General features: G+C 40.2%; 1 protein-coding gene across 2 annotated transcripts in view; it reads right to left on the bottom strand.

Annotated features, from left to right (window-relative positions):
- Window positions 1-24,429, bottom strand: part of srrm4 (serine/arginine repetitive matrix 4) — a 388,479-nt gene that overhangs the window by 76,429 nt on the left and 287,621 nt on the right. For both annotated transcript variants that reach the window (XM_043715885.1, XM_043715886.1), the window contains exon 2: window positions 20,209-20,352. In XM_043715885.1, coding sequence (XP_043571820.1) covers window positions 20,209-20,352 — 144 coding nt within the window. The remainder of the gene's footprint in view (window positions 1-20,208; window positions 20,353-24,429) is intronic.

Genomic DNA, 24,429 nt, shown 5'->3' with positions numbered 1-24,429 from the left:
ATATTTCTGGTGCAACCATTTCTTGCCATAAGGTACAGGCGCTTGATGGATATTTTATTTGACAATTAATTGAGTGACATCTTTAAATTGAGATATGTCAAATATTTCAGTTGGCAATAATTAGTCAAATTTTTCAGCCATGCATAATGTTTTCTGCTATTTAGAAATCATTTTTAGGAAAGTAAGTGTGAGTTCATTAATATATATCAATAACAGTTGATCTGTGACCTGTTTATGGAACATTCTTTAGAACGGATAGCATCTGCATTGCAACAAAGAAGGAGTTATGCAACCAACTAACAATATAAACTGCTTTTGTCCCTATGGACTATCCTTAACCATTCAACAGAGTGCTCTGTGCTATTATGATAATTTCATCCTATAAATTTAAATTTGCCAATAAACAGAATTTTCTGCTGTAGGAGCCATCTGGTCCACCAGGTCATGCAACTCAATGGTCTGCTCCATTCAAATCCAGAAAATGATTTGCAAATTCAAAGTTGTGCCCCAACAATAAGATTATAATAATTTCAATATTATTATATCAGAAAACAGCTCCACACATAGGCACAGCAATTCATCTGAAAGGTGTGTTTAGCCGATAATGGAACAATAAACCAAATTTCTTGGGATACTTAGCAATTACAATAAATCATCAAGTAACTGAAGTAAGGGTGAATGTAAATAATTTTAAACATGTATCACTGTTAGCAGCTGGATTGTGTGAGATAGAAAATGAAACTTGCTAATATAACCAAATATTTAGATACATTTGTAGCCATATTGACTAATAACAAAAAAGTAGTAACCTCTAAACATCACAAGAAGCATTAGAAAATCTCCTTCTGAACTCATGAGAAAACCTGGACTATGAATGTAATATTTGTGTTTTAAGTCTTGATTTAGCTAGTCACTATTATTGTGGTTCTGTGATTTCATGACAGTAAGCCTTGCATGACAGTTTGGCAGCTGAGCAAATGCATGAGGATAATTATGAACAAGGGTTATTCAGAAGTACAGTTCCAGATGAGATCAAATCTAGTTTAAATTTATATAGACAATAGTTGAGTACACATGGCTGAAAGGTAACATAACTGAGCAAATAAGTCAGAAACCCTGGATTATGATTACAAAGTAGTGACACAACCCAGTAAACATAATCATGAACCATTTTTATATTCATTCATTCAGTCAATATATGAAAGTTTTAAAGAAGAAGTTCCCTATATCTGAAATTTGAACACCTCGAAAGCAAAGAAATAGTTATATTTAGAATCTAGAAACATCAAGTGAGAATGCCTGCTCCAGAATCCATTACTTTGCTTCCTCCCCTCCCACTGTCCATTTTAGCAGATAGAGTTTCTGCACAATGCATATTAACTTCCAGGGGATCTTAAAACCCAAATAAAAATAGACAGAACTACGGATGTTGTAAATCAGAAACAAAAACAGAAATTGATGGAGAAGCTCAGCAGGTCTGTCAGCATCTGTGGAGAGGAATCAGAGTTAACGTTGTAATCAGAGTAATGTCTAGCTACCATCAGTTCTGAGGAAAGGTCACTTGACGCAAAACATTAACTTTGATTTCTCCCCACCAATGGTGCTAGACCTGCTGAGCTTTTCCAGCAATTTCTGTTTTGGTATCTTGAAATCTGGTTTGTCTCTGCCTTCAGCATCATTTACAAAGAGCAGACAATATCAGCAACTCGGCTTGACATTGACTAGAACTATTACCTTAGAAGTGGAAAGGAGAGGCTTCAGTCTGTGTTAAGTGGTGTTTGTGTGTGTGGTTGAAAGTACCATTGGGCAACTGACTAATGCTGTCATTTCACCACTTCCACGTGCTTTGTAAAGTTCAGAGCAACAAATGGCTACAGCCAGACCCTCCATCACTGGCTACACAAAGGATTGTAACATGCTGCTGAATTATGTCCATAATCTTGTTTGCAAAGAACTCAAATTACTATGTTTATTTTACTTCAAATACACCTTGAATAATGGAATACAACACTGGTGACAGGAAAGCACTGCTGCTCAGTGTAAAGGATAAAAGAACAAACTTCCATTGATTCAATATCTCAACATAGCGATGATGTGGAGGTGCTGGTGTTGGACTAGATTGGACAAGGTCAAAAATTGCACAACACTAGCTTATAGTTCAACGAGATTATCTGAAACCCAAAAAGCTAGTGTTTTCAAAGAAACCTGTTGGGACTATAACCTGGTGTCAAGCGATTTTCAACATATCAAAAGTGCTTTACAAATGCACTTTTGAAACACAGATGCTGTTGCAATGTAGGAAGTTGGTGACCAATTTCATAGAATCCCAACAGTGTGGAAGGAGGTTATTTGGCCCATTGAGTCCACACTGCCCCTCCGAGGATAATCCCACTCAGACCCACTTTATCCCTGTAACTGTATATTTCCTATGAATAATGTATCTAGCCTGCACATCCCTGGACACTATGGGTAATTTAGCATGGCCAATCCATCTAACCTGTACTTCTTTGGACTATGGGAGGAAATTAGGGCATCCAAAGGAAACCCACACAGGCACAGCAAGAATGTGCAAGCTGCACACAGACAGTCACCCAAGGCTGGAATCGAACTCGAGTACCTGGTGCAGTGAGGCAGCAGTGCTAACCACTGAGCTACCATGCCACCCAAAAGCAGCATAGACCAAGCACACATAAGGAGAAATACAATAATGACCAAATAATCTGATTAAGGAATAAATATTGACCTTGGCAACAGAGTGAATTCTCTGTTTTGCTCCAAATTGAACCAAGGGGTCTTTTCACTTCCCCTTCAGAAGGCAGACAGGGCCTGGTTTAATGTACCATCTAAAAACATTAGTGCAGCACTCCCCCAGTATAGCAATGGTGTATCAGACTAGGTTATGTGCTCAGGTCTCTGGAGCGGGAACTGAATCCACACTTTTTATCTTACACTTAACATGTAAATAAAACCTTTTATATAACACAACACAATTCCAATATACTGTGGCAAAGTTTGGCACTTAACTTGGGGATTGAACATACCAATTAAAATAAATACTGATTTCCAGCACGTTTGACCACATTATTCATTTTTCTTTAAAAATGTGCTTTAATTTGGTATTTCTCCTTCCAGAAAGCACTTACACTCCCCTGTTCTGCGTTTCCCTTTCCGGTTATGATGCTGTGATAGTCCAAATCATGGTGACATATCCTTTTGATTATCCATTTGAAAACATAACAGGGGATGGCAAGGAAACATTTGAAAATGCTTCCAGCAGCTAACTCTGGGTGACATTTTAGTGGGACAGCCCTTCCTAGACTTGCTTCAATGTCTTAGGAGGTACTTTTACCACATATTAAGGTAGCAAACTCCACAGAACAGAAAGGTTACAAACTTGATTTCTTTGCCAATACAGGAGTACACTTTGTACCCCAGTGATATCTTACTAAACCCGATCAACCTAATTCATGACTCCAATCCTTTGATTGTGTATCTGTAGTGATTGCACTCTGTCAATCTAACCACAATCATCGCCATTACCACTGAGAAAGCTTTTAAAATACAACTGAAGAGACAGTCAGTACAGTGAACCTATTTCAAACATTTGGAAACAGGTTTTCTAAGGAAAATCTTTTTGGATGTCAATTCCCTTTTAAGTCGATCATATAACCACGCTCGGAAGTTTACATTTCTTGTCCTATTCCGTGAAGAAATGTGGCTTCCTCAATCGCAAACCTTGGTTTAATTGAAAAAGGTTTTTAAAAAAGGTATAATTCATTGAATGGATGGAGGAAGAACTCATCAAGTCTGGCAGATTCTGAAGAGAGAATATTTGATGTGGAGTCTTTATATAACATTTCTTTAAATAAAATACTGAAAGGTCTGCTTAGAATTCTTCAGAATTTTCTGTATTACTTCTGGATTTACAAAATCTTCCTTTTATCTCGAAGTACTATGTGATTATATTTGCCTTCCCTCATTAATTTGCTTTATTTATGCCTGACATTATTCCAAATAATGGGCAGCAATATTTGTGGCTGGAGCCTGCTACAATAAAACTGAAGTAACCTTCTGCAGATTACAACATGTAAAACAAGATAAAACAAAGATATTTTGTTCTGGTGGTATTATTAGGTTTGCTTCTTGGATCTATAATAGAGTCAGAATGAAATCAGTTCAGATTTTTGACATTCTATTGACCTTATAGGACACAATCCCAGCAAATGTTATATTAATGTAACAGTTATTAGTGAATGCTGGAGCTTATTTTGAGCTTTGAGATGAAAAATGAGACATGGAAATATAGATATTGTTGAGCCCCAGGTGAGGAGGGGGAGTCAGATTTTTTTTTTAATTCTCATGGCTGGAGCCTGTTATAAAGAAGTTGAAGCATGTCTGGGTGGTGAATGGACGTAGCACCCAGAGTATGAATGGGATTGGCACACCCTCAAAGTCTAGCTGGCCCATGATCACAAGAAGAGCTCACTTTCCTTCAGCTGCTATGACTTCTAGAGCCTCCACCATTCTGGGCTGTTTCAGATCTTCACTTCAATCCCCTAAAGTGTAGGGATAGGGCAAAGAGGAAAAGATAGAATGGCTATTACCCTTTTTACCAGATCCCTAATAGATGCACAGAGATGTTACAACCGATGCCATCTATTCACTACACCAAACATTCAGCAGAACTTCAGACTTCTGAAGATGTGATTCCAATAGCTGGATCAGTTTGGTACTCTCTCACCAACCAAGGGTCACATCCACTGGGGTTCCTCATGTCATGTCTGTCCAGAGCGATGTGGATCTTGAGGACAGTGAAGCTCCGAAAGAAGATAATTCATTTTGATAGGAGAAAAAGCAGCAGGCTAGTTAGGGAGGAGGAATTAGAGGTGGAGGAAGAAGATGCTGAAAAGAGAGAGAACCTTTTGCTGCAAGATGAGGTGACCTTCTTCTGCCACTCTCCAATGAGGGCTCTCTTTCTCCCTCACATCCTCTAGCATTTGACCCAGGATAGCACTGATGAAACTAGAGGGAGCCCTTTCCCAGGAGATGCTCTCCTGTGATATCTGATTGTGCTCTGATATAGTAGAAAACTTTGGCACAATCATAAATCTCTCCCTCAGGACAATTAGTGGGTCAATGTCTGCAAATGGTCAGGAAGCTTGACTCCACACTAACTAAAGTGTCCCTGCATGAAAGTCTGAACTTGAATTTCTTTCCTCGTAGGGGATGGGTTTCTAATTTGAAGACTGACTGATTTGTGTTTCCCACTTCCACAGGGAAGATTCAGCCCTCCGGGTAGAACTTGACATATTGAGGAACATAGAGATACCACGAAGATGGCAGCAGGGCCCACTGCTTTTTGTAATTTAAATAAATGATTTTGATGTGAACAGAGGAGGTATGGTTAGTAAGTTTGCAGATTACACCAAAATTGGAGGTGTAGTGGACAGCAAAGAAGGTTACCTCAGAGTACAACGGGATCTTGATCAGATGGGCCAATGGGCCGAACAGTAGCAGATGGAGTTTAATTTCGATAAATATGAGGTGCTGCACTTTGGAAAAGCAAATCAGGGCAAGACATATACTCTTAAGGGCAAGGTCCTGGGGAGTGTTGCTGAATAGAAATCTTGGAGTGCAGGTTCATAGATCCTTGAAAGTGAAGTCACAGGTGGACAGTATAGAGAAGAAGGCATTTGGTATACTTGCCTTTATTGGTCAGTGCATTGAGTATAGGAGTTGGGAGGCCATCTTGTGGCTGTACAGGACATTGCTAAGGCTACGTTTAGAATACTGAATGAAATTCTGGCGTCTCTGCTATAGGGAGAATGTTGTGAAACTTGAAGTTGTTCAGAAAATATTTACAAGGATGTTCCAGGGTTGGAGGGTTTGAGCATTAGGCTAAATAGGCTGGGACTGTTTTTCCTGGAGTTTTGAAGGCTGAGGAGTGATCTCATAGAGGTTTATAAAATCATGAGGGACATGGATAGGATGAATAGCCAAAGTTTTTTTCCCCAGAGTGGGGGAGTCCAATACTAGAGGGCATAGGTTTAAGGTGAGAGGAGAAAGATTTAAAAAGGATCTAAGAGGCAACTTTTTCACACAGAGGTAGTGCATGTATGAAATAAGCTGCCAGAGGAAGTGATGGAGACTGGTGCAATTACAACATTTAAATGCATCTGGATGGGTATATGAATAGGGATGGTTTAGATGAATATGGGTCAAATGCTGGCAAATGGGACTAGATTAATTTATAACATCTGGTCAGTAGGGATAAGTTGAACCGAAGTGTCTGTTTCCATGCTGTACTGCTCTATGACTCCATGACTGTATAACAAGCTGTGAACAGTGTTCCCCATTCCTGCTTGGACGATAACTGCAAGATGTCACTGAAGACAGAATTCCACATAAATCTGCTTCAGGCAATTCTTTTCTTCAAGCAAGTGTTTATTATTTGTTCCCTTTTCCTTCTGTGGTATATTTTTAAAGATATGAGGAGAAAGGTATAGAGGGGACGTCAGATGAAGGTTCTTTACACAGAAAGTTGTGAATGCATGGAATGCGTTGCCAGCGGTGGTGGTGGAAGCAGAGTCATTTAAGCGACTGCTGGAAATGCACATGGATAGCAGTGAATTGAGGGGTGCGTAGGTTAAATTATTTTATTTTACATTAGGATTAATCCTCGGCATAACATTGTGGGCCAAAGGGCCTGTTCTGTGCTGTACTTCTCTATGTTCTATGTTCTATCCATGCGCAGTTCCTGGTCAATACAGCAGGCTGTGTGGTCTATAACCTGCCACTAGGAGGTGCAGTGGAGAGACTCACCATCTGACTTCCACTCAACCAATCACACTGTGATGGCATGTCTGACAGCACTTTGTGTCGACTCACGGAAATGAACTCAAACTCCATAAAACGTTGCATTGAAACTCCACACATGATTCCAGTAGTTCCCTGCTTTAAAGCTTTGTAATATTCTTTCAGTTTCTCTGCAAGACATGTGAGAACTTGTCCTTCACTTTAAATAGCTACACAGAATGACAGTATCATTTCAATGTATCCTTGGATTTTACATCCAACTTGTGACATCATCCACTGGAATAGTTCAACCAAACTATTCTTGGTGTTACAAGATAAAGTGCAAACTCAAGATTATGCACTTGATGGGAGAATTTAAACAGTTTCCTCTTGCATTGTAACAGGGGCGACATATAATTAAACAACCAAATTAATGATTTTGAGAAATGTGTGCTTAATACTATTATTAGTTACAGTTCTGATGCTGTTAGTCACTATTTCATGTAGATCTTAGCTTTGAAGAAGATAAACCTAAATTAATGGACAGATAATTTGGAGCAAAAATAAGCCAATGGCCCCTTGATTCTGTCCACCATTCAGTAAAATTACGGCTGATCTGTTTACTCCACAATCTGACCTATTCCTGAGAACTTTCCACTTCTTTGTTTCCAGTCTATTTTTATACCTCAAACCCTCCACTCCTGGCAACATCCTGATAAATGTTTATCAAATCCTCAGGGGTCTCTTCCACACTTTGAGATGCAGCATTGTAGTCATCTGGTGACACTCTCCCACAATTCTCAGTCCCAAATGCATCATTAGCACTTCCTGCTCTTAAATGTGTAAAAACAGAGACCTTGAGTTCTAAATTCTACCATAACATCCTTTTCACATGAAACCAGAGATGGGATTTGAATCCATGAGCCAACAGGTTAGACTGAGCTTCTGATTACAAGCCCAAGACAGCATCATTACACCAGCACACCCCTACATGGTTAACACAACTCTTCTAAATTCCAGTGAATGCAATCCTGGACTGTCAAATATTTCTTCAAAAAAGAAATGCCCATCTCATGTATCAAATAAGTAAACCTTCTCTGAAATGTTTTTAATACATTTGCATCTTTCTTTAATCAATATTGTATATAGTATTCCAAATGTGCTCTCTATTTCCTTACATTATTATGTCCTTGAATGTGTCATTATTAAGACACATTTCCTCGACTCTATTTTGGTCATGTATAATTTCATACATTGAGCAATGAAATTACTGATACTCCCAAATTTTGGAATTAGTAATTATAATAGAAATTTTAGTTGTCCTACTATGGGTAAAGTTAAAATCACCATAGTTTTACCAGATCTGAGAGCTGCTCCCCTATTAAGGAGAGAGATGACTGGCGGTGGTTTAACCTAAGGATCATCATATTCAGGTAAAGGGACAGGTTGAGATGGAGAACCTCAGCCAATCCAGGAATTAAACCCATACTGCCTCAGTCACCTGGCATTGCAATCTGCAGCAGAAAGTGAGGACTGCAGATGCTGGAGATCAGAGCTGGAAAATGTGTTGCTGGAAAAGTGCAGCAAGTCAGGCAGCATCAAAGGAGCAGGAAAATTGACATTTTGGGCATAAGCCCTTCTTCCTGAAGAAGGGCTTATGCTCGAAACATTGATTCTCCTGCTCCTTTGATGCTGCCTGACCTGCTGCACTTTTCCAGCAACACATTTTTCAGCTCTTGGCATTGCAATCTGGCCATCCAGCCAACTGAGCTAACTGATCCCCTTGTGCTTCGACGAGCTTCAATAGTAATGATGTATGGTGCAGAGAAGGTGATGAGCCTTTGATAAGCGTTCGGGAGAACGTTCTAGATTGGCATGTTTTTGAGCCATTGAAGGGGAGACATTTGAATCTGGTTCTGGGAAATGAGGTGGATCAAGTGTCAGGAGGAAAACATTTAGGAAAGAGTGATTACAGGATCATAAGGTTTATCTTAACAATGGAAGGGGGGAGGAGTAATCTAAAAAGGATATCCTTAATTAGAGGTGGGTCAATTCTAGTGGGGTGAGAATGGATCTGGCCCAGCTAAATTGGAATCAAAGATTCAAGCAAAATTATCAGGCATCAGTGCACTGTCTTTAAAGATAGGATGCATTAGGGACAGAAGAAGCACATACTCATAACGGGGAAAAAGCAAGGAAGAAAAGCTAGAGCTCCCTGAATGTCAAGATAGATAGGAAGTGCCATAAAATGGAATTGATGGGGAATGACAAATGTCAAGTTGATAATACAAGTGAAAACCAGACTGAAAAAAAAGAAACTTCAGAGGAGGAACTGAGACATTGAGTAGATTAAACACTTATAGCAGAGAGTCCAGAAAGATGAGCTGTACTTAAAATTTAAAAGGACTGGATGGAATGCACCTGTGGATAATGACAGTAGTAAGGGAGGAAATAAGTCACGAATCTTCCTCAGATCAGGGCTGGTGTCAGAGGAATGGAGCATTGTAAATGTTATATCCTTGTTCAAAGAAGGATGTAAAGTTAAGGCCAAAAACCACAGGCCGGGCAGTTTAACTTTGGTGGTGGGAAAGCTTGCAGAAATGATTATCCGGGATAAACTTGGCAATCGCATGGATAAGTGTGGATTAATTAAGGAAAGCCATTATAGAATTGCTAAGGGGAAATACAATTTGATTATTTGAAAAAAATTATTGATAATGTAACAGGAAGGAACGATGCGGCTAATGAGGTCGATGTGGTGTATATCAATTTAATTAATAAATCTCAAAGTGAAAGTTAACCTTAGTAATGAACCATCAGCAAATATTACATCTGGTTCACTAATGACCTGCACGGAAGAAAATCTGCCATCTTTAGCTGGTCTGGCTGATAGATGACTCCAACCCTGCAGGAAAATGGCTGACTATCAACTTCCCTCAGACAGGGAATGGAGGACAACTCTGTTCAAGTTAAATTAGGTGTGGGCATAAACATTCTACGAATGAATAAATATAATAATAGGGTTTACAGAAAAACTGAACTGCGTGGAATGGATGGAAAAACTGTCAAAGAATGGGAACAGTGTTAGCTGGGTGACAGAAAACAAAATAGTGATGATTAGTTGTTTTTCAGGCTGGTAGAAGGTGTACAGTGGATTTCTCCAGGGGTTGAGACTATGAACAGATCTAGGTTGGATGTCAAGTTTGCAAGCCCCATTAGTGAGCAATCCAGAAACTGGTTGGGTTTTCCCAAGCACAAAGGAAGATCTGACTCTGTGATCCAAAGCAACCTAGTAAAGCTGAACCTTTATCAAACACTGGTATGGCCTCAACTAGATTATCATGTTTAATTCTGGGCACTACACTTCAGGAAGGAAGAGGAAAGTATAGATGAGTCATGCTAAAATGGGATAAGGAAACAGCTGAGGCTGTTTTCCGGAGAGGTTAAGAGAATATGAGCAAAATAGCATCGAGGTCAGCCAGGTGGACCTCTTAGAATATGAGTTCCCTGGATAGGGCTGTTAACCTGGTTCAATCAGGGAGCCCTGGCTGACAGATAAGAACAGGAGTGTCAGAGGTTCTGTTCACTCTGAGAGTTGGCTCTGAGAGAGCTGGATCAGCGTCAAGAACTCTCCACAAGATAATAAAGGGTGACTTGGTGACAGGATGCCAGCCCTTGTGCTGTTATTTCATGTTCAAAGGCATGTACTGCTTTGATGCAGGAAATAAGAAGTTACGTCTCCACAAGCAGAACGATGACACATTTTTAAGGTGACTTGGAAAAGAATCTTAAGTGACATTAGAAAACATTTTCATGCAGTAAGCTGTTGTAATCTTGAATGCAATGTTTAAAGAAGCCAATTTAACAGAATGTTTCAAAAAACGGAATTGGATAAATATTTGATAAGGGAAACAAAATGTTTGAAGAGTTTTAGGGAAAGCAAAAGGGGAAATAAGGCAACTTGAATGCCAAAGAACTAACACAGACATGATAGGGTGAATGGTCATTTTCAATCCTGCATCATTCTATGCTGCTGAGATAGTATAATTTGAGCTTGACTGAAAAATTTATGTAGCTTCCCCTTGATTTCAATTGCTGGTTCCACAAATTAATGACAATAATTTGAACATGACCATGAAATGTCTTTCTAACTCGTGATATTATCCATTGGATTGGTCTAATGAGAAAAAGGGTCAGGAACAAGATCTTTTGGTGTTGGAATTTAAAGTGTAGACTCAGGATCATGCATCACTAACCCAAAATTTGAGCAGCTTTCTCTCAGGTTATAATATTGGAGTTGCTGGATTAAATTATCATTTTAATGCATTTTGAGAAGAAGATGGTGCAGTACCCACTTCCACCTGTGAAAATAGTAGTAGATCTAAAACTGGGTCTTAATAATTTGAGGTTTTTATGTCAGTTGCTGTACAACTAAGAAAATGAGGGCATTTTAGGTCGAACAAAATCCCAAGAAGATTTATGCTTTAAATGGAAATATTTTCCTTTTCACTGGAGGACTCTTGGGTATCAAGAAAACTATACCCCATCATGCATTTAGAAACTTTACACTTCTACAGAAAGCCGTGTGTAAAGTCAAATAGAAATGCTTTTGATCATTTTGGCCTTTGTTTTACACAAAGGAAAAAAAACAGAAGATGCTGAAGATATTCAGCAGGTCTGGCAACAGTCAGCACTAATAGAATGGATTTGGGTTACTGAGATCAATAGGTTGAGTTAGGAAATTTTATGATTTTCTGGACTTGGCTGGGTAAAACGTTCCTTGAAGAAATACAAGTTTTGCTCTGGAGTGGGAGGTCGGGAGCAGGAAGGTGATTGCGGTCCAACCAATTGACTCTAGAAGGAGAGTTTCAACCGCTGGTGGGGAGGAGGGTGGGGGGTGGTTGGTGAATGAAACAGTAGATGGTTAGAAGGCCTGCCTTGATTCTCAAAGCCATCATCCTAGAAATGAAGAAGAGAGACTCGAAACATTAGCTCTATTTCATTCCTCAGATGCTGACAGGCCAGCTGAGTTTCTCCAGCATTCTCCTTGTTTGTTTTAGATTTTCGGAGTCCACAGTATTTTGCTTTTATTAGAACCTTTATGTATTCAGCCAAATAGAATATCTACACTGAACCTAATTAACTAAAGGTTTTCACGAGGCTCCGTGATTACTTGAGTACAGTGTTAATAAATGGAGCTCGGTGATATCTCCATACACGTGTCTACCTTCCGTTACAGCAGAACCTGTGCTGTGTGTTGTGACCCGCTTGTAGAGGCTCTAAGTATGCAAGTTGTAATGACATTTCTACAAGCAGAGCACTGGTAACTCCTAGGAACGCTGTTATGAACAGATGTTCCCAATGAGAATTTTAATGGGATTTTGTCAGTGTCTTCTCCATGCACCTCCAGCAACTAATCACAATATATCACATTATAGCTGCAGGAATAGCTAATAAAAGCTGAAAGATCACAGATTGGAATGCCCTTTAATATTCTGTGTGATTCATTAAAATCTGATATCTTATCTTCTTTCATCTCTCTAATGAGAGCCCAAAAGTACACAGTGCTGTGCGACAAAGGTTCTTTTTGTTAACTATCACCTTTCCACTTAATTGGCTCTTGACGTTGCCAAGACTTGAAGGCTGAGCCAGTAATTTAAATATCTTGCTGTCTGGCTCTATAATATATTCGCAGCATTGTCAAATTAAGTTGATACCCTTTCCAATAGACCATCGAGGCCACACAAGCAAAGTATCCCCATTTTAACCAACACTTTTTTTTATTCACTATATTCTATTTCTGTAGTTTTAATGTTTGTAATTAATTAGTTCTGCGGAACATTCTTTAAGGCAATATTGAAAATTACTGAATACGAAAGGTTCATTAGTTGCTGCAGCACTTTTGTGAGTTCATCTTCTGCACATTTACATTGTTTAGGCATTTATTTAGAATTGTTTGCAGTAATCTATCTCCAACTATGTAAACTAAATGAATTCCTGGAGTGCACAGTCTGTATTCGAAAAATTGAACTTAATTTTAAAAATGTTTGGAATAAGAAAATAGTGCCTGCTGGGGGGCAGTAGAATTTTACATTTCTCACCAGTGGGACAGGAGGCTGGAGAGGACCATGAAGTTCCTCGCAAAACCATCCCAGTAGGTACCTGCCTGCCCCAACCTCTCCGCCATGTTAAGGTGGGATGGGCCATGCAGGGAAACTTTGCTGCAAGTCTTTGTTCCTATTAAGATGACTTTGTGTGTTTCCCATCCAATTTCAATTTTCAAGCTGTTAGGGTGAGGTCAGGAACAGCAATGAGGCTGGGGAGGGGGGGAGGGGTGGCGCTGGGCGGGGGGGAGGTGGAGAGGGGGAATTGGTGGATCCAGGGAGAGTGAGCCGAGAAAGTGATCTTGCTTGAGTGGGTTAAGGCACAGCAGGGAACACTGCCATCAATAGCATCCCTTCAACATTGGGTACACCCCTACCCATCCCAATAGCTGTGAGCATGCCTGTTTTGTCCACTGAACACGCAAACTCACGGCACTTAACTGGTGTTGGACTCTTGGGAGCTGCTTGCATTCTTGGCTACCAGGTGCTTGTTGCTGGGACTGGTGAACTACCAGCTAATTGGATACTCGGAGTTGAGAGTGAGTGAAAGCCCCAATTTCACGCACGGGCTTCGGGGCAGTCAACGTGCGTGGGCTGTGCTGATTCTTCAGGAAGGAAACTTCACATCTTAAAAATCCCAGCCTCCGTGTTGGTGTTGGAGATGGTTACTCCAATCTACATAAATTATCTGAATACGCTGCAGATTAAAATCTTTGAGAAAGTGATTAAATTTTCATCCAATTTTAGATGCAATGGCATGAATATTGTAAGAAGTCTATTTCACACCCAAAGTAGAAGTATGGATTTTTACGGAACACTGTTCAAATCTTCCCCAAAGTTGTTGATTTGTACAAAGCTGCTCTCCAGCTCAGGTGTCTTTCTGTTCTTTTTGAACAGTGAATAGAGTCATAGAGTCATAGAGATGTACAGCATGGTAACAGAACCTTTGGTCCAACCTGTCCATGCCAACCAGATATCCCAACCCAATCTAGTCCCACCTGCCAGCACCCGGCCCATATCTCTCCAAACCCTTCCTATTCATAAACCCATCCAAATGCCTCTTAAATGTTGCAATTGTACCAGCCTCCACCATTTCTTCTGGCAGCTCATTCCATACACATACCACCCTCTGTGTGAAAAGGTTGCCCCTTAGGCCTCTTTTATATCCTTTCCTTCTCACCCTAAACCCTCTAGTTCTGAACTCCCCGACCCCAGGGAAAAGACTTTGTCTATTTATCCTATCCATGCCCCTCATAATTTTGTAAACATCTATAAGGTCACCTCTCAGCCTCTGACGTTCCAGGGAAAACAGCCCCAGCCTGTTCAGCCTCTCCCTATAGCTCAATTCCTCAAACCCTGGCAACATTCTTGTAAATCTTTTCTGAACCCTTTCAAGTTTTACAACATCTTTCCAATAGGAAGGAGACCAGAATTGCACGCAATATTCCAACAGTGGCCTAACCAATGTCCTGTACAGCCGCAACATGACCTCCCAACTCCTGTACTCAATACTCTGACCAATAAAGGAAAGCAAACCAAACACTTTCTTCACTATCATATCTACCTGCGACTCCACTTTCAAGGAACTATAAACCTGCACTCCAAGATCTCTTTGTTCAGCAAAACTCCCTAGGACCTTACTGTTAAGTGTATAAGCCCTGCTAAGATTTGCTTTCCCAAAATGTAGCACCTCGCATTTATCTGAATTAAACTCCATCTGCCACTTCTCAGCCCATTGGCCCATCTGGTCCAGATCCTGTTGTAATCTGAGGTAACCCTCTTCGCTGTCCACTACATCTCCAATTTTGGTGTCATCTGCAAACTTACGAACTGTACCTCTTATGCTCACACCCAAATCATTTAGGTAAATGACATAAAGTAGAGGACCCAGCACTTGTGGCACTCCACTGGTCACAGGCCTCCAGTCTGAAAAACAACCCTCCACCACCACCCTCTTTCTTCTTTGAGCCAGTTCTGTATCCAAATGGCTAGTTCTACCTGTATTCCGTGAGATCTAACCTCACTAATCAGTCTCCCATGGGGAGCCTTGTCAAACGCCTTACTGAAGTCCATATAGATTACATCTACCGCTCTGCCCTCATCAATCCTCTTTGTTACTTCTTCAAAAAACTCAATCAAGTTTGTGAGACATGCTTTCCCACACATAAAGCCATGTTGACTATCCCTAATCAGTCCTTGCCTTTCCAAATACATGTACATCCTGTCCCTCAGGATTCCCTCCAACAACTTGCCCACCACCAAGGTCAGGCTCACTGGTCTATAGTTCCCTGGCTTGTCCTTATCACCCTTCTTAAGCAGCGGCACCACATTAGCCAACCTCCAGTCTTCCGTTCCAAGAATTTATATCACAGTAGCCAACATCGCTGGCAAACAGGATTCATTTTTATTATGCTGCTCACTGCTTGCCTGGAAAACAAACCTTCTGATCACATTTTCGTTCAAGTAAAGCCAGTTTTGATTGAAAGGGATCACAATTTCAGAAGTTTTGAGATGGCATGTCCACTGGATCAGCAAGTTTACCTTGTAAGTGGCCCAGCCATGTAGATAGTCATAATTTCATGTTCAGTCTTTTTATTGTGATGAATTAACTAATCTTAAAGAAAGGGTTATTGTGGTCCTTAAATTGGGTTGAGCACTCAGCATGTTAGTGGAAGAAATCCATGGGAATCCTTCTTCTGTTCATTATTCCAAGAGCTCTTTTGGAATTGTATTTGTTTTATTGTTGAATGAGGATCATAATCTTTGGTGACACCCAAAGAAAATAAGAATCTTAAAATAATTAGCATCAGCAGAGATAATGTATTGGAGAGATTCCGACTGGAGATAGCTCTGGGATAATGAATGCACTGGTTATGATATTTCAAAATTCTCTAGATTTCAAAATGTTTCTGATTGATTGAAAGATGGCAAATGTAACACCACTATTCAAAAAAGGGACGGAAGAGAAAATATGGAAATAGTTAGTCAGTTGACCGGAAAATGTTTAATCTATTATTGAGGAAACATAGAAAATAGGAGCAGGAGTAGAATATTCAGCCCTTTCAGCTGCTCCATCATCCAATATGACCACGGGGAATCATCTAATTCAGTTCCTTGTTCCTGCCTTGTCCCTATAGCCCTTAATAACTTTAGCCCTAAGAACTATATTTAACTCATTCTTTAAAACATTCAACACTTTGCCTCAACTGCTTTCTACGGAAGAGAATTCCACAGGCCTCCCCCATGCTCTGGATGAGGTCTTAACAGTGCATTTAGAAAATTATCAAACAAAGTCAACCTAGGTTTATGAATAGGAAATTACGTTTGTCAAAATTATTAAAGCTGGTTGAGGATATAACAAACAGTGTACAAAAGGGAGAGCCATTAGACATGATGGCTTAGTGGTTAGCACTGCAGCCTCACAGCTCCTGGGACCTGGGTTTGATTCCACCCTGGGGCAAATGTCTGTGTGGAATTTGCACGTTCTCCCCATGTCTGCATGAGTTTTCTCCAGGTGCTCTAGTGTTCTCCCACAGTCCAAAGATGTATAGGTTAAGTGGATTCGCCATGTTAAATCATCCATCGTGACCAGGGATGTGCAGGCTAGGTGGATTAGCCATGGGAAATGAGGAGTTAGGGAGATAGATTGAGGGCTGGGTCTGGGTGGGATGCTCTTCCGAGGGTCAGTATGGATTCAATGGGCCAAATAGCCTGCTTCCACACTGTAGGAGTTCTATAGTAATCTTGAATTTCCAAAAGGTATTTGGTAAGGTGATAAAAAGTTAATCCACAAGGTAAAGACTGATGAAGTTGAGCTAATATATTAACATAAGTGGAGGATTTGTTAATTAACAGGAAATAAAGAAGAGACATAAATAGGCATTTTCAAATTGACAGGCTAGTGGAACTAATGGACTTCCCCAAGGATCAGTGTTGAGGCCTCAGCTATTTACAATCTGTATAAATGGTTTAGACAAAGAGACGATGAATTATGCAATAAGAACAGAAAACACCAGAGAAGCCCAGCAGATCTGACAGCATTGTGGAATTCTATGGAAGAGTTATATAGGATTTTGTTTCTCTCTCTCACCATGGATAGTGCCACAGTTACTGAGCTTCTCCAACACTTTCTGTTTTTACTTCAGATCTCCAGCATCTGCAATATTTTGCCATTATTCCAAGAGTGACGCATCTACTATTGCTGACAATACTAAGTTGGGTGGAAATGTAAAGCTGTGAGGAAGACACAAAGAGGTTGTAAAGAGACCTTTACAGGTTAAATGAGTGGGAGCACAGTTGCAGATGCCATTTTATGTGGGGAAGTGTGAAATTATTCACTTTAGTAAGAACAGAAAAAAATATTTTTTTTAAAAGGCAGGGAACTTGCAAACGTATCAAGGAAGACATGGGTTTTCTCATAGAAAAATGGCAGGTGAGTGAAGGGGCTTGACAGAGTAGATGCTGGGATGTTGTTCTCTCGATTGGGAATTAAGAACTCACAGGCAGAGGGTCAGAACAGGGCATCGGTCATTCAGGATTGAGAAGAGGAGAAATTTCTTTACCTAAAGGTTGTGAATCTTTTTATTTCTTTACCCCAGGAACTGTAGATGTTCCACCATTAAGTATAGTTAAGACTAAGATATATTTTTGGCCACTCAGACAATTAAGGGATATGGGGAGCATAAGATCAACCAAGATTGTGTCGAATGGTGGAGTGATTTCAAGGGCTTCAATGGTCTGCTCCTGCTCCTATTTGTAATTTTTGTTTTCATTGAATAATATCCAACTGGAATGATCGAGTGAACCCCATATGTTTTAGAACAGTCCACAGTGGGTATTTGCTTGTTATTAGATTTTTAATTCTAGACTTTATAGAATTCAAATTCCACTAGCTGTCGTGATGAAATTTGTCCCCAAAACATTAGCCTTGAGCTCTGGATTGCCAGCTCAGTGTGACAATACCACTATGTCATCACTCCCTGTAATGTCACAGTTCTGAAAGCGTTAAAGTTGAAGCTGGGATAAGCTCCACCAAATCTTCTGCTGGCAAGGATGTAGTCTACCACAAGGTTCCAGTGGAGACAGATAGGTCATATCTGCCTCCTGTTAGTCTTTGTAATTTTGTCTAACTCGTCAATGTAACTTGTGTCTATTGCTATCATGCAATAAACCACATCTTGGATAAGATAAATGCTTCTTCTCATTATGACTCAACAGACTCAAGACTCTAGCACTGGGCAGTAATAAGGCAGCATGGATCCACCACTCATTGATTAAAAGGCAGGCAGGGATGATAAAATTAATTTATTTTGATTACATTGTAATGGTTCATTGTAACTGCTTAAAAGATTAGCAAAATGTTTGTTTCAAAGGCAGTTCAGCTCAATTAAATACTTCCTATGCTGAGGCTAAGAACATAAGATTGATGATAGCACCCACTCAACCACAAGCCACCACAGTATTCAACATGGTCTACAGCTAATAACTTCAGGAGGGCCGAGCAAGAACATTGGCTAGTAAATCAAAACTGATGGCAAGACAGAGGAGACGCTGAAAAATCTTAACGTGTGTAAAAGGAAATTAAAATTCAAAGAATGCAAACACGTAGAGTAGGTTTTACAGAATGATGCAAGCTATTAGAAAAAGTCAAAGAAAAGGATCTAATTGGAAAGAAAAGTAAATGAAGTAAACAGAAGATTAAGCAACCTGAAGAATTTTTGATGTTCAGTAGTTTAATGTTGTCTAATAGAGTCATAGAGATGTAAAGCATGGAAACTGACTCGATCCAACCCGTCCATGCCAACCAGATATCCCAACCCAATCTAGTCCCACCTGCCAACACCCAGCCTATATCCCTCCAAACTCTTCCTATGCATATACTCATCAAAATGCCTCTTAAATGTTGCAATTGTACCAGCCTCCAACACATCCTCTGGCAGCTCATTCCATACACGTACCACCCTCTGTGTGAAAAGGTTGCCCCTTAGGTCTCTTCCTTCTCACCTCCACTTAACCTTATATCTTTTCCTTCTCACCCTAAACCTATGCCCTCTAGTTCTGAACTCCCCGAACCCAGGGAAAAGACTTTGTCCATTTATTCTATCCATGCCCCTCATAATTTTGTAAACATCTATAAGGTCACCTCTCAGCCTCTGACGTTCCAGGGAAAACAGCCCCAGTCTGTTCAGCCTCTCCCTATAGCTCAATTCCTCCAACCCTGGCAACATTCTTGTAAATCTTTTCTGAACCCTTTCAAGTTTCACAACATCTTTCCGATAGGAGGGAAACCAGAATTGCACGCAATATTCCAACAATGACCTAACCAATGTCCTGTACAGCTGCAACATGACCTCCCAACTCCTGTACTCAATACTCTGACCAATAAAGGAAAGCATACAAAACACCTTCTTCACTATCCTATCTACCTGTGACTCCACTTTCAAGGAGCTATGAACCTGCACTCCAAGGTCTCTTTGTTCAGCAACACTCCCCAGGACCTTACCGTTAAGTGTATAAGTCCTGCTAAGATTTGCTTTCCCAAGATGCAGCACCTCACATTTATCTGAATTAAACGTCATCTGCAAACTTACAACTGTACCTCTTATGCTTGCATCCAAATCATTTATGTAAATGACAAAAAGTAGAGAACCCAGCACCGAACCTTGTGGCACTCCACTGGTCACAGGCCTCCAGTCTGAAAAACAACCCTCCACCACCACCCTCTGTCTTCTACTTTTGAGCCAGTTCTGTACCCAAATGGCTAGGTCTACCTGTATTCCATGAGATCTAACCTCGTTAATCAGTCTCCCATGGGGAACCTTGTCAAACACCTTACTGAAGTCCATATAGATCACATCTACCGCTCTACTTCTGTTTACTGAGCTCAGATTGACCTAGAGTCGAGAATTCACAATGATTTCATCCTTATCCTTATTCTTGATGGTGTTGCTTTTGCCACTGATCAGGTGGCAAGAAGAGGAGATTGCTACATATTAATTACTGAATCACAGAGATCTTAGTGCAAAGTGAGACTATTTGACCCATTGTGCTTCCTCCAGCTCTTCAAATGAGCATCATTACTTCGCACTTTCCCCACATACCCTTGTACATTATTTTTATCCAAATCATTGTCCATTTCCCTCTTGAATGCCTCAATTGAACCTACCTCCATCGCACTCCCAGGCAGTGTATTCCAAACTCTAACGATTTGTTGAGTGCAAAAGTTTTGCTCATATCACCTTTGCTTCTTTTGTAAATCTGATATCAATAATGAATGAAGCAATGGAAGCTTTAAAAAGAAAGCTCATACCTGCGCAGTCTGTGGTGATTTTGATGCTTACTTTCCTTGCTCTTGCTGCATCCATTTCTACCTGGGGCCTGCACCACTGGACCTGCAATCGATGATTCACTTCTCCTTTCAGTGTTCCTGTAGGACTGGTAGCTTGATGTGCCACTGTGACAAAAACACAAGTAGTGGAGAATTTTGTAAGTTTGATAAAAATAGCAATAGAAAACAACAAGCACCAGGCTAGTTCACCTTCCTTACTATTTACTAATAGGACAGTCCCAATCAACACCCATTGATTACACACCAGGCAGGGAAGGTGATGAATATGATTTATTTTGACTGCACTTTAATGGCTTAGAATGAAAATGAGGGTGAGCAAAATGATTGTTTCAATGGCAGTTAATTTGCTATCCCCAGATCTCAGTAAACGTTCAGTCCTGTTGTCATAACACCGAATCCTATATGGTGAAGGAATTATCCCACGCATTTCTCATTGTCTGGTGATGAATGACATTTGCAGTCCTTATCTTTTCAAAACAGTTCAGCAAAGGTGTTAAAAGCCGTTTGTCATCTCAAAAGCTTATGAGACATTATAAAACATCATTCACTCAACAAGTATCAAAGGGTCACAGAGAGGTGCCTATAGTCATGCTAGGATTGAAATCTATTATAAATTGAAAACGGTGAGTTAGAAACAAGAGTGTGGAATAATGTGGATACAAAAGATTAAGAATATGAAGCATCAAATGACAAAAGAAACAGTTAGAGCTTTCGCAAACAATGGCAACAGTTTTCATCTGTTAATCACTAGGATATTGATGCTTTATACATTTGTTGTGGTTATCCCTCAGGAGGTAACGCTTTACCAATATGAATCACTTCCTGATGTAAAGGTTCCAAGAAGAGCCCCTTACATTTGACTGTAAGTTTACTGAACAGTAGTTCTGAAACTGACTGCAAGGACAAAATCCTTTCCTGGGATTTATACAAATCCCATCAGTGATTGTACAGGTAACTGTCTTGCATTGATTTAATCCATGATTCCATGTGAGTCCTATATACTGAATAGGGGGGAAAATGGGGGATTTGAGGACAGTGGTTTTGTGCGAGGTTGTAATGAAGGGAAAAAAAAACTTGCATTGAGATAGCACACTAGACCGGTAGACGTCTCAAAGTATTTATAGCCAATTAAATACTTTTGATGCATTGTCACAATGGTCAGATCAGAAATGTGGCATCCCATTTATACGCAGCCAACCAATTAATGTTATAATGACCAGATAATTTGTTTAATCTTGCTATAGTGATTAAGGGATAAATTTTGGCCGGGACACAATGATATGTCCTGTGCTCTCAAAACAGTGTCGTGAGACCTTCTACCCCCACCTAAATTGGCAGATGTGGCCTCAGTGAAAATTACTTTCCAATATATTCAAATACTGAAACGGTGTACAAAAATAATCACTCCTTGTTTCATTTCCATGTTTGAATCTGATTAAGGAATCTCGTCAGTGAGAGTTTGCAAATAGAATGTAACTAAAGAATCAGAAACACTTATCAAAGAAGCTGAGTAACAGAATGTGAACAAATAGCTTGGAGCCAAAATGAATCGTTTCTTATCTATACCCGTAACAAGCATTACCTTAAGCATTAAGTACTTGGAAAATTCTTCCAATTACATGCTGATGGTGAGACACCTTGCCTACGGCCTCTGTATATCAGAAAGTTACTGACTGTGAATTCAATCTTCAACATTGACATGTAAGTTGACGTCTCAGTATGGATTTGATCTTCTGCCAATGCTTTTGCCTTGAGTACATGAAAATGTAACTACCATTAACATACAAAATCTCTTTTGAAATAAAGCACATCCCTTAGCACGCACTACCTGTTGAGTAGGACACCACTTGGTCTCAATTATGGTATAAATTAAATCATGGATTGGTCATCACATTCTTCTATTTCTTTTGAAAAACAGAACTCAGCTCAGCAGTTTCAATGAAGGATCACTGACTTGAAACGTTAACTCCATTTCTCTCTCCACAGATAGTGCCTAGCCTGCTGAGCAATTCCAGCATTTTCTGTATTTGAACCACTCACACAGGTTAAGAGGATTACTTCATTTTCACACTCTGAGCACCACACAGTAGTCGGGCAAGGTAGGATATTGAAAGTCAACACAAACATACAAAACATGGCAAGAATTTCAGTTAGGATGAGCGCTCTCGCAATTATTTGTCATAACTTCATCTGAACACAGAAAATGTAACATACACATTTCTTTTCCCCAGAAATGTCCCAGTGAGGGAATATGAGGTACAGAAGGATTGGAACATTACCACAAAGTCTTAGAGAGTTGTGAATAATTAGGAGGCTATGGTAGATGAGTGGAGATATATGGGAATTAATCAGTAAGTTTGGATCAGTCAAGGTTGTTACCTGAAAAGCCAAACATTATGATAGATGTTCAGAGAATTACAGTGACTATTGAAGAGGTTATGTTGGCCAGTTGGTGAGCTACAGAGCAGAATCAAGGGAAACACATATAAATTTCAAGTAAAATAGGTGCATTGACATTATATGAATCATAAAGTCACAGAGTATTAGAGGTCAACAGCTCAGAAAAAGAAACTTCAGCCAATTGAGTCTGTACTGGGCATAAACAAGCACCTAACTATTTTAACTTGAAAAACTGATAAGGTAACACCTCGCTTGATAAAAGACTTTGGATGAAAGACTTCTTGTTGACCCTAATATTCAGTCTCACACACACACACAATATTCACTTACAGGTTGCCGGCTGTTATGTGCTTTTTATTGCTTTCTTAGCACATTGGATCTTCCAGGCCGCTGGTCTCGGTGACTTGCATTGCTTTAAAGCACAGGAGGAGAGGTGGGCAGCATCTAATGGAAAGGAGCACTGAGCTGTCAAGGGTTGACCATACTCAGTCAGGCCCATTGTCCTATCGGAGTCCAAGGATCAGTGTCCATGCAGTCTAAGGATTGGGCCAAGGTCAGTCCTGAATGTCCAAGTACAACTAGTCCAAGGATTCCAGGTAGAGTTCGTAGAATGTCCTGCCAAGTCACTCCAAGGGATGGACTACAGTCAGTCCTGGGTTTTTGGTCAATAATGGTGAAGAGGCAATCCGTGGAGTCTCCAGGAAAGCAGGCAATTCTAGGGATGGGTTTCATTGGACTGAGTCACTGAGGGAACGGTGACAGTGATAGGGGGCAATTGAAGATAGTAGGTGGGACCGCATGGCAAATGGGAGGGGAATGCAGGTCCCAGAAGGGGAATTTTAAAGAGGTCACATTATCTCTCGCGTCCACATGGAGTGGGTGTGGAGCCAACAAGGACATGAGAATTTCCAAACTCATGGGCTCTTGGGGTAAAATGGATGCTTTGATTATTAAATCAATAAAGGACTGTAATAGAAATGGGAAAGACTGAAAAGCCGGAGAAGTTACAGTGACAACAATACAATAGGAAACAGGAAGGATGGGATGGAGTTGGGTTTGGGATGACAGAGGCAGAGTCTATCACTCCAGTCATTTGAGACAAGCCACTTACATTGAAATGAAGATGGAATATTGTCATGCTGGATCAAAAATCAACTGAGTGATAAATCCAGAAGTGAGAGTGTTTTGCTGGAAAAGCACAGCAGGGCAGGCAGCATCCAAGGAGCAGGAAAATTGATGTTCCAGGCCGGATGTTTGGCATTGCATGCAAAATGGGCAAAGGAAGTTACTGTTTTCTCACTGGGGGAAGGGGAAGTGAAAAAAAGCTAGAGGCTTTGCTTGGGGAAATTGCAGTAACCATCCCTCCAGTAATGCCACCCATCCGGCTTCAATTTGCATTTCCTTGCATGTCCAAGAATGCATGTTAGATATTACAGCCTCATGAAATCATGGCCATTACATTGTGTGCACTAATTGCCTCCTTGTCATGTCAACTAAGCATCTATAAAGAAATAATGTACTTAAAAGTGGAACCTGAATGCTCCATTTCACGATCATATTACACAGTAAACACTAGAAGCAAACGCAGCTCTCAGATTCGCATACTAAACTATTATTATCCACGGACAGGGTCTGTGATGTGGAAGACAACTTTTTCTTTAGCTTACTGGTAGAATTCTACTCCCGGAGTAGCATTAAAACTTTGCTTGTGTAACATCCAATTGGATAAGTTCACATACCTTATTAAGGAGAGACAATGACCTCCTGGGGAAGCCTCATGTC

The sequence above is a fragment of the Chiloscyllium plagiosum genome, chromosome 25 (genome assembly GCF_004010195.1).
Source record: "Chiloscyllium plagiosum isolate BGI_BamShark_2017 chromosome 25, ASM401019v2, whole genome shotgun sequence".
In the NCBI taxonomy this organism is placed as follows: Eukaryota; Metazoa; Chordata; class Chondrichthyes; order Orectolobiformes; family Hemiscylliidae; genus Chiloscyllium; species Chiloscyllium plagiosum.
This window is presented reverse-complemented; position numbering and strand designations above follow the sequence as displayed.